Source organism: Lobosporangium transversale, assembly GCF_002105155.1.
Source record: "Lobosporangium transversale strain NRRL 3116 chromosome Unknown BCR41scaffold_15, whole genome shotgun sequence".
Lineage (NCBI taxonomy): Eukaryota > Fungi > Mortierellomycota > Mortierellomycetes > Mortierellales > Mortierellaceae > Lobosporangium > Lobosporangium transversale.
Window position 1 is genome coordinate 689,123 of NW_019028993.1, and position 11,383 is coordinate 700,505.

The following is an 11,383-nucleotide window of genomic DNA, read 5'->3' on the forward strand; positions in this document are numbered from 1 at the left end:
ATACCAGAATAGCAAGGTATCTGAAATACTAATGATTGAAAAGGAAGGAATATACGCCGTTTTCACTACATTTTACGCATTCTGTGGTTTATATTGACTACATTATACGCACTTTGACTTAAATATACGCCAAAATGGTTACACAAACAAGACACAGAGCAGTGACAGTCACATTTCAAGACACAGAGCACTCCCTGTCTTAATATTGATTCAGATTCGCTCTATATACTGAAGTACAAGGCATTTACCGCGAAACTTGGCTGTGTTAATTTGTTCTGAAAAAGATATCAGATCATTAAACTCACTTTAAATGCGCAAACCGGGCTTCATTACGACATCTGGGCTACATGGGCTCACAAAAGTGATGTTAGCCATGTACAGCCTTCCACATTTGAAAGTAGAAACACCAAATATTTTATGTTGGCTTCAACTTTAATGAATTTGACCCACTTATTGACACATCATTTGGGCCGCTGATAAGGCGTAATCGACGTCTGCCAAAAAATGGCCTGTCTCTTCCCCTGTATGCTCATATTTATTTTTTTGCTTTTTATCTCTTCCTTTTTCTTGTGTTTTTTCCATTCTCTTGTGTCTCATCTCCCTCACTGCGTGTTGGTTTTGTTCTTTATCTCTTTCCTCTTGACCATTCTTACATTTTTCTTTTATCTTTCCACAATGAGTGAATCCAACAAATACATTTTTTTCTTTTGTGCCAAAGGACTCGTGGAAAAAAAGAAAAAAGGTGAAGAAAAATTACTCCGTGAATATCATGATCATTTAAATCGTTATCACTTATCCACCCTGGTTGAGATCGAGTTAGAAAATACAACTGAACCTTTCCTCATTCATCGTAATCCCATGTCAGACATGGCCTTTCTCCTCTAATTTTTTTTTTTTTTTTTCAACCGTACATCTGTGTTACGACACTACAAGACCTGTAAAGGTTGCCGAAAATAATGCGCCGCCGGTCCCTCCAGCCTCGAATGCCGATACATGTTCAGATGGCCATTCATTACAGGATAGTTAAAAAACATGAGGCAGTAATTAAGATACTTTGTGAGAGGATAGACGCTCTTGAAGAGAGGTATGACATCCTTTATTTTTTGTTAATGAGTTAATAGATTCTTCTTTTTTTTTTTTTTTTTTTTTTTAGATTAAATAGAAAAGAAGTTCAATCGCCATGTCATGATAAATAGCGAACAAGAACAGTAGTTCTTTGTTATTATTTTAAATAAACGTCTTTTCATATAAAACGTTCGTTCTCCCTCATAACTTCAAAACAATAACTTTCAGTTCTCATCCTTTACTTCCTCATTACTCCATGGATATCTTGAAATATGTTGGAAAAAATCTTCCAACAAAAAAGCAGATCCCAAAAATAAGGTGTACACTCTTTTTTGTCTACTTGATGGAGAACCGCTTTCTGTCCTCATTGATGCATCTGCGCTCTCCTGCACCAGCGTTTGCCGACTCAAAAGCTTTATAATGGCAAGAGCAAATGTCAAAAAAAGATTCATTGCACGGGCTCGTGATATTGACAAAGCTTGAGAACATTCATAAGTTGTTTGACAATTTGAATCTTTGGCATAGCTTTTCGAATCAACAGAAATGAATTGAAAGAGACCACTCGATCATGACAGTGAGAATGACAATACTGCCGAGAGTAAAAAACGACTACGGCGTTCTAAAAGAACATTGGCAAGACATTTATGAAAAACCCGTTGAATAAAAAATCGATATTTATTTCTTTATGATTTATTTTCTATATTTTCTATATTTATATTTTTATATTTCTATATTTTTATATTATCATGTTTTTATATTTTTTATACATATCGAGAGGTTTGAATAATCCGGCAGGATGATGAAGCAGTGGTTTACAGCGTTTTTAATTGTTTTATCCATTTTAAAAAAACATTTATCCATTTAAGCTAATAAAATTATCCTATAAGTTATCCGAATGTGTCTGAAATATTATCCATTTTTTCAAACAAATAACCGAACCGACTGTCACAAATATCCAAACACCATGTCCTTTCCATGTCCCACAAAAGTCATGGTTAATTCCGCATGACCACTTGGACAAAATTTGCAAACACTTGGATAAATTTCTCAGCCCTTTTCGGCCAACTTTTTAACTTACCTTTGGATAAATTTTTTTATTCATTGGAACAATTTTAAAAAAAAACCGATAAAGTTTATTTTAAAATGGATAAAACAATTAAAAACGCTGTATTTCGCTGGAACTGTTCGCATGATGCAATGTAAGTCTTGGTGTCTCGGGCCATTCGTGGCCAAAAGAAAGTCCTTCGCATGGTTTCATATGTTTTCTCGAAGCCGAGGTGGCCAGCAATGGGAGAATCATGTGCATCATGAAGTAGGAGAGCGCGAATGTTAGGATCATTCGGGATACATAAACGTGTCTGTCCAGCGATGTTAATCCACAATAGGTCATCAGCAACAAAATAACGATCAGAGGGATTTGCCTCGCGGCAGCTTTCGTAAAGTGATCCTAACTTAAGGTCATATGGGTAACACTTTATCAGGCGCTGCCGTAAGCCTGGGTCCAAACTTATTTCTATGGAGTTAATCTGCTCACTGGCGGGATCCTGCGCCTTGTGGTCAGGCCTCCTTGAGAGAGCGTCGGGGACGATGTTGTCTTTGCCTGGTTTGTACTTGAAGTTGAAGTCGTATTCTTGTAGGAGTTCCATCCATCTGGCCTGTCTCCGAGTCAGGTTTGGCTGGGTTGGAAAATGCTGCAATGTGGCATGGTCAGTATAGTCAATAAAATGAGATCCATCCAAATAGTATCGCCATGTTCGTAAGGCGTGGACGACAGCTAGTAATTCTTGCTCATGGGTTGGGTAGTTTCGTTCTGCAGAGCTCAACTTTCGTGATGTAAAGGCAACAGGGCGCGATTCGCCCTTGTGATATGTTTGGAGCAAGACTGCGCCAATGGCGAAACCTGATGCATCAGTTTCGACGGAAGTTGCTAGGGCAGGGTCAAAAATTCTGAGTACGGGTGCCATGGTGACTGCCTGCTTCAGCCTTTCAAAGGCCTCTTGGTGAGGCTTGCTCCAGTAGAATGTTGTAGTTGAGCCTAACAGATCAGTAAGGGGAAGCGCGATATCAGCGTAGTGGTCGATGTATTGATGATAGAAGTTTGTTAATCCAAGGAACTGCATGACGTGGCGCTGTGTTGTGGGTGTTGGCCATTCTCTAACTGCCTTAACCAGTGCTCCGTTTGTTTTGAGTCCATCTTTGGATATAACATGGCCTAGGAACTCTGTCTCCTCTTGCATAAATGAACACTTGGAAAGCTTGCAAAAGAGGCCTGCCTTGCGTAGGAGCCTAAGAACGTTTCTGATGTCTTGTAGATGTTGCTCTTTGTTATCAGAATAAATCAGTATATCATCTAGGTAAACTACGGTGCATTTATCCAGCACAGGATCCAACACGTTGCGCATCATGACTGAAAAGGCGGCAGGTGCGCTGGTGAGTCCGAAAGGGACGACGTTAAACTCATAGTGACCGTAGCGTGTTCGAAATGCCGTTTTATGTCGGTCGTCTGGATGAACGCGCATTTGATGATATCCGGATAGTAAGTCGAGCTTTGTAAAAAATCGTGCTGTCCTGAAACGATCTATTAGCTCGTCGATTCTTGGTAGTGGATGGCGATTCTTACGGGTTATTTTGTTTAATCCTCTGTAGTCTACGCACATCCTCAGTCCGCCATCCTTCTTTTTAACGAATAAAACTGGTGCTCCGTAGGGTGATGTACTTGGAGAGATGAAGCCTTTGCGCAGTAGTTCTGTGAGTTGTGTTTTTAGTTCGTCTAATTCAGCAATTGATAAGCGAATGACTGGTCTTACAGGTGGATCGGTATTATTTTCAGTCTCGATTCGCATGCTATCGCCACGATCCTGAGGGAGTCCGTCCGGTAGTGTGTCAGGAAAGAGGTCTGGAAATTCTACTTGGACAATTTGTTGAATCGATTCGGGTAGTGTTGAGTCTAGGTTTGTTGGTGGTGAAGTGGTTCTTACTTGGGCCAAGAATGTTGTCGTTTCGGGTTCTAATGCTAATGCAGCAAAGTTTATGGCAGAAAGGCAATCTTGACGAGCGGAGGAGGAGGTATGCCCTCGACATTCCCATAGTATGTGTTTACCATCGTGTTCAAAGTGTAAATCGTTAGTGCGCCAGTTGATTTGGGGATTGACTGCGGTTAGCCAAGGTTTCCCTAGGATGAGATCATATTTTTTCGAGGGGTAGATAATACTTTGAATCTTTTCACCATAGGAACCATGTAAATAGTAACAATCAAAGGTGATCTTAGGTGGAATCGGAGGTCAAAGGATACTTTATTTGGCTATAACGTAGTGGACTATTTATACTGATAATTGATAGGGTTGGGGCTTGGTGTCTTGGCACTTGGGCTTGGCGTCTTGGCGCCTGGGGTGCGCGTGATAGTTGAGCCCTCCTCAAAGGTTTGAGTCAGTATTGTATAACACGTTTGCATCCTTCCCGTCAAAAATGAAGGAGATCATAAATCGAAGAAGAAAAGAGAAAAAAAAATTGATGGAAATAAAGAAAACGAAGAGAAGAGAGGAGAAATAAATAAAATAATAAATAAAATAAAAAAAAAAATTGATGTGGTGATGTCTGATTGGTTAAAATTACTGGTCATGCGGTTCATGCAGATCATGTGGATGAGGATGGGTGAATGAGTGGCGATGGAGTTGGTGAGTTCGTGTTGCATTCTTTCCTCATTCCTCTTTGCTTATTTCAAAAAAAAGGAAAAAAGTCTCCATGATGTCTTCACGCAAGGCTTCTCATCCAATGCCACCGCGTAAAGGTCGTGCTCCTTCTGGTGGCGTGTTTTCTGAAGTTGTATTGACACAGCGGTCGGCGGTACCAAGCTCCCAGGGTTCTTCAGATGACCCTGACGCCACACAGCCTTATTCTGTGCCTCAGGAGGAAGAGCTAGATACGAGGTTGGAATTGTCTCCACGTCTTTCACCTGTAATCTTGGGGCGGATGCTACCGAAGGAGGAGTATCCTGAGGTGGGCGATTCGCCAACTGTGAGGGAAGCCAGAGATCATGTGGAGTCGAGTACTTCAGCGACGTCGGGAGTGGAGGGGGCTGGGGTCCGTTTGGCTTCTGTAAGTTCGACGAGTGACAATGCACAGTGGGAAGCTGTTGATGGAGAGGATGGTCCTGAGGAGCCGGAGAGGCGACGGAAGAGGAGTCGTCATGAGGGACCGAGGCTGTCGATGATAAGAGAGTGTTCTTCGCTGATAGCGTTTGAGTTTCGTGCATTGCAGACCCAGGATGTGAGTGTAGAAGAGCGAGCACGGGAACGTCGTCGATTGATGGAGGAAATGGCGGTTGTTACCATGCTGGAGTGGGCAGAGAAGGGAGGTAAAAGGAAGAGAGGAAGAGAGGAAAGGAGATAGTAAAAGAAGAAAGGAAGAGAGAAGAGAAAAAAAAAGAAGAAAAATAAAGAAAAAAGAAACAGAGAAAAATAATTTTGGTGTTACTGTTGCATTTTTTGAAATTCCTCCAGTGCTTCTTTTGCATTAACTAGTGAGGATCTCCGTTCCCATGTTGCTTCTTCGTCAGGATATCCCTTCCATTTCACGAGCCACTTGGGGGTTCTGCCAAATAGTTTGTAATCCAGAATCTTTTCCACTTCATATTCTTCTTCGCCATCGACTAAATCTGGTGGGGGTCTGGCAGGTGCTCGTTCGCCGAAATTCTCCGGGGATTCGTGATAATGTCGTAATAAATCTGTATTGAAGACAGGGTGTTGTTTCATGTTCGGAGGTAGCTCGAGCTTGTACGCGTTGTCGTTGATCTTCTCTATGATTTTGAATGGTCCAATGAATTTTGGTTCCAACTTTTTGGAGGGTCGGTTTGCGTGAGCTGCGACAGTGATATGCTCCGTACTCAGTAAGACACTATCGCCTACAGTGAACCTGGCGGGTGATCGTGCTTTATCTGCTTGGCGTTTTTGGATGTCCTGAGCTGTCGCTATTGCGTCTTGTGCTTGCGCCAACGCAGAGGCTTGAGTGGAAATGAAGGTAGAGATAGCCGGTACATCTGTTGTTGGTGGTTTCAAGAGGGATGATGGGACAATGGGATGATGACCGTGGTTTAGGAAAAAGGGGGAAAACCCTGTGGAGGGGTTGACGGAGTTGTTGTATGCAAATTCCATCATTGGTAAGAGCAAGTCCCAGTCATTCTGTTTGTACGAGACATAAGATCGTAGCATTTCCTCCAGGGTCCTGTTGGCTCGCTCCGTCTGTCCGTCTGTCTGAGGATGGAATGCTGTAGACATGTGGAGTTTAGTTCCCATGAGCTTCATCAATGTGGTCCAGAAGTGTCCCGTGAATCTTGAGTCTCTGTCCGATACAATAGCTCGTGGCATGCCATGGAGTCGGAAGACATTATTGAAGAAGAGTCGCGCGATATCTGAAGCAGTGTCCGTTGTATGGCTAGGGCAGAAGTGGACTTGTTTGGATAACTTGTCTACGAATACAGTTATGGCATTGAACCCTCGGTTCGTCTTGGGTAAAGGGCCAATGAAGTCCATGGTGACAGTTTCCCATCGTTCAAGAGGTATATCGAGAGGTTTGAATAATCCGGCAGGATGATGAAGCAGTGGTTTATTTCGCTGGCACTGTTCGCATGATGCAATGTAAGTCTTGGTGTCTCGGGCCATTCGTGGCCAAAAGAAAGTCCTTCGCATGGTTTCATATGTTTTCTCGAAGCCGAGGTGGCCAGCAATGGGAGAATCATGTGCATCATGAAGTAGGAGAGCGCGAATGTTAGGATCATTCGGGATACATAAACGTGTCTGTCCAGCGATGTTAATCCACAATAGGTCATCAGCAACAAAATAACGATCAGAGGGACTTGCCTCGCGGCAGCTTTCGTAAAGTGATCCTAACTTAAGGTCATATGGGTAACACTTTATCAGGCGCTGCCGTAAGCCTGGGTCCAAACTTATTTCTATGGAGTTAATCTGCTCACTGGCGGGATCCTGCGCCTTGTGGTCAGGCCTCCTTGAGAGAGCGTCGGGGACGATGTTGTCTTTGCCTGGTTTGTACTTGAAGTTGAAGTCGTATTCTTGTAGGAGTTCCATCCATCTGGCCTGTCTCCGAGTCAGGTTTGGCTGGGTTGGAAAATGCTGCAATGTGGCATGGTCAGTATAGACAATAAAATGAGATCCATCCAAATAGTATCGCCATGTTCTTAAGGCGTGGACGACAGCTAGTAATTCTTGCTCATGGGTTGGGTAGTTTCGTTCTGCAGAGCTCAACTTTCGTGATGTAAAGGCAACAGGGCGCGATTCGCCCTTGTGATCTGTTTGGAACAAGACTGCACCAATGGCGAAACCTGATGCATCAGTTTCGACGGAAGTTGCTAGGGCAGGGTCAAAAATTCTGAGTACGGGTGCCATGGTGACTGCCTGCTTCAGTCTTTCAAAGGCCTCTTGGTGAGGCTTGCTCCAGTAGAATGTTGTAGTTGAGCCTAACAGATCAGTAAGGGGAAGCGCGATATCAGCATAGTGGTCGATGTATTGATGATAGAAGTTTGTTAATCCAAGGAACTGCATGACGTGGCGCTGTGTTGTGGGTGTTGGCCATTCTCTAACTGCCTTAACCAGTGCTCCGTTTGTTTTGAGTCCATCTTTGGATATAACATGGCCTAGGAACTCTGTCTCCTCTTGCATAAATGAACACTTGGAAAGCTTGCAAAAGAGGCCTGCCTTGCGTAGGAGCCTAAGAACGTTTCTGATGTCTTGTAGATGTTGCTCTTTGTTATCAGAATAAATCAGTATATCATCTAGGTAAACTACGGTGCATTTATCCAGCACGGGATCCAACACGTTGCGCATCATGGCTGAAAAGGCGGCAGGTGCGCTGGTGAGTCCGAAAGGGACGACGTTAAACTCATAGTGACCGTAGCGTGTTCGAAATGCCGTTTTATGTCGGTCGTCTGGATGAACGCGCATTTGATGATATCCGGATAGTAAGTCGAGCTTTGTAAAAAATCGTGCTGTCCTGAAACGATCTATTAGCTCGTCGATTCTTGGTAGTGGATGGCGATTCTTACGGGTTATTTTGTTTAATCCTCTGTAGTCTACACACATCCTCAGTCCGCCATCCTTCTTTTTAACGAATAAAACTGGTGCTCCGTAGGGTGATGTACTTGGAGAGATGAAGCCTTTGCGCAGTAGTTCTGTGAGTTGTGTTTTTAGTTCGTCTAATTCAGCAATTGATAAGCGAATGACTGGTCTTACAGGTGGATCGGTATTATTTTCAGTCTCGATTCGCATGCTATCGCCACGATCCTGAGGGAGTCCGTCCGGTAGTGTGTCAGGAAAGAGGTCTGGAAATTCTACTTGGACAATTTGTTGAATCGATTCGGGTAGTGTTGAGTCTAGGTTTGTTGGTGGTGAAGTGGTTCTTACTTGGGCCAAGAATGTTGTCGTTTCGGGTTCTAATGCTAATGCAGCAAAGTTTATGGCAGAAAGGCAATCTTGACGAGCGGAGGAGGAGGTATGCCCTCGACATTCCCATAGTATGTGTTTACCATCGTGTTCAAAGTGTAAATCGTTAGTGCGCCAGTTGATTTGGGGATTGACTGCGGTTAGCCAAGGTTTCCCTAGGATGAGATCATATTTTTTCGAGGGGTAGATGATACTTTGAATCTTTTCACCATAGGAACCACGTTCAAGGGTAACAGATGCGGTTCCTGGGGACATGACTGCTGTGCCATTCGGATGAATGATAGGGATAGGGTTCGCGTTGTCTATGATAATGTTATGTTTTCTGCAAAATTTTGAACTCAATACATTTCCTTCTGCTCCACCATCAATGAGGATTCGCGCAGGGTGTCCGTTGACGGCCCCGATGAAGGTTAGTAGTCGTCTCGCATTGGTGTAGACAGCGGACAGGGATTGGAGGTGTGTGGCATGACGACGACGACGACGGGGTGGTTTGCTAGCAAGGTGTTCGTGGGAAGTAGAGGGGGTAGGTGAATTTTCAATTGTGTCTTGGTTTGAAGATGATTTGATTTCAGTGACAGGTGACGCGGAATTGGAATCGGGGGAGAGGTGATTTAGGGAATCCAGAGAAATGGAAGTGGTGTGGTGCAAGGTGCTTTTAGAGGGTAGTGATAAGAGAGAGGATAGAGAAAATATGGGAGAGGAACGAGAAGGCATAATCATGGATTTAGGAGAACTAGAGTTTTTATTACTGTTGTTACTACTTAAATCCATATGACTGCGCCCTCTAGAGCCCAGGACTCGAGGGTTGGTGGTGAGAGCGAGGCTGGCCTGGTCTACAGCTCGCTCTCCTCTTTTCCCGAGTCGTCGTAGTCGTCTTGCTGTTCCAGGTTGTTCAAGTTCCTAGTCACGCGGCAGTTCTTGGCCATGTGTCCTTTCTTTCTGCAGCGAAAGCAAGCGCCCGCGCGGCGCAGTTTTGTTCTGTCATTTTCGGTGAGCTTGGAGAGTGGTCTGTTGTTAGTCGAGGAGGGGCGATGGAAGTTCGCTAAGCCTGTGGAGTTTGTACTCTGTAGTAGGAAGTTATTGAACATCATCTGCATTGCGTCTAGGTCCATCGGGGTCGGTGTGGGTTGGCTTGTTTGGCTTGTCATGATGGGGGGTCTAGAGGAATGTAAAATGCTGTGGATCATCGTAGCCTGCTTGATGGCCTGGTTGAGAGTCTGAGGCTAGCGAAGGAGGACTTCCTTGCTTGTGTCTTCTACGAGGCCGTAGGTATAATGGAGGACAAGCCATGATTCCTCCAGTTTGGGTGTGAGGCGTTGGAGGCGGCGGAATTTGGCAGTGTATTCCGATACTGAGGATTTACCTTGTTTTAATTGAACCAGTGCTTTCTGGGCTGAAGAAGCCGTGTCAGGGGGTGTGAAGTTTTCGATGAATTTACTTCGGAAAGTGTCCCATGGTGTATCAATTGTCATTTCCGAGTCTCGCCACCATGCCTTGGCGTCTCCTTTCAGGTTGACAACGGTATATCGGACCCAACGGGAGTGGTTAAGCTCCATGATCTCGAAGTACTCTTCTTGGTTCTCCAAGAAGTTGAGGACCGCGACAGCGTCGCCGTTTCCCTCGTATGGTTCTGGTTTGGTAGGTTTTATCACAGCAGCCACCGTGCGGACATGGTCGTTAAAGGCGGCAGCGCTAGAAGCACTATCCTGTCGGGATTCGAGGAAGGTTTGCACAGCGTTCTGCACGGATAGGCTGGTACTGGCATCAAGGTTAAGAGCTTTCAAGGAAGTGGTGAGGTTGTCCATGGCAAAAAAAAAAAAAAAAAAATCAAATGCAGGGGTAAATTTTTAAACTTTATCTAGGAAAATATCAGAGGGATCTAGGGAAAAATATCAGAGGGAAATATAAGCGGTTTCTGGCGGGGTCGGTGGTTCGATGAACCTTTGCTACCATGTAAATAGTAACAATCAAAGGTGATCTTAGGTAGAATCGAAGGTCAAAGGATACTTTATTTGGCTATAACGTAGTGGACTATTTATACTGATAATTGATAGGGTTGGGGCTTGGTGTCTTGGCACTTGGGCTTGGCGTCTTGGCGCCTGGGGTGCGCGTGATAGTTGAGCCCTCCTCAAAGGTTTGGGTTCAGTATTGTATAACACGTTTGCATTGCACCTTAGCAGCATCCAGTTGTATTCACTACGTCTCAGAAGTATTCAGCTGTATTCATTTCAGCTCACTTCAGTTCTATTTATTTCAGTTCACCTCAGTTCTGTTCATTTCATCTCACTTCAGCTCATCTCAGCTCCCTCGTCTTCTTTCTAAACTCCTCGTGCGGCAGTGGAATTTAGCCTTGCAGGCATTGCAAATGTTACCAAATCATTAACGACATCCGACAAGGCTTTTCATCGCCAAGAATCATCATCATCTCATACATGTATATGATAATTTTAAGATTCAGAAGTTTGTTATTAACGATAGTCAGGATACCAAGGCAATACCTGGATACTTGAAACATGTAAGACAGCGTGTCATAAAAATCGACATCGATGCTGCATATTCAGGCAGTACGAACCTGAAGAATTAAATTGAATACCAATCAAGTGGATGAAAATTTGTCTTATAAAGAAAGCATTATACCTGTTCCTTGAGGATTTTTTACAATAGTACATCCTTTATGGATGAAGCCATCATCATCCACTTACCCTTTAGACAAAGGCGATGGCGCTTTTAAATCGGTCCTACACACACACTTATTGAGGGCCCGTCATAACCGCTGTTGCATATTTCGTTTAATTGCATATTTGATCACATGTACACCAAAATTTTGTTTATCCGGACGATTTACTAAGGAAAACGTCCGGATATTT

The 11,383-nt window shown here is 43.8% G+C and overlaps 1 protein-coding gene across 1 annotated transcript; it reads left to right on the forward strand.

The window, feature by feature from the left end:
* Window positions 1-504: 504 nt before the first annotated feature.
* Window positions 505-1,201, forward strand: BCR41DRAFT_386041 (hypothetical protein; the record flags this gene model as incomplete). The annotated part of the gene is made up of 3 exons (XM_022027751.1): window positions 505-860; window positions 944-1,084; window positions 1,154-1,201. 3 exons carry the CDS (start codon window positions 505-507, stop codon window positions 1,194-1,196), a joined length of 540 nt encoding a protein of 179 aa, XP_021882197.1. The 3' UTR covers window positions 1,197-1,201.
* Between the last annotated feature and the right edge of the window lie 10,182 nt (window positions 1,202-11,383).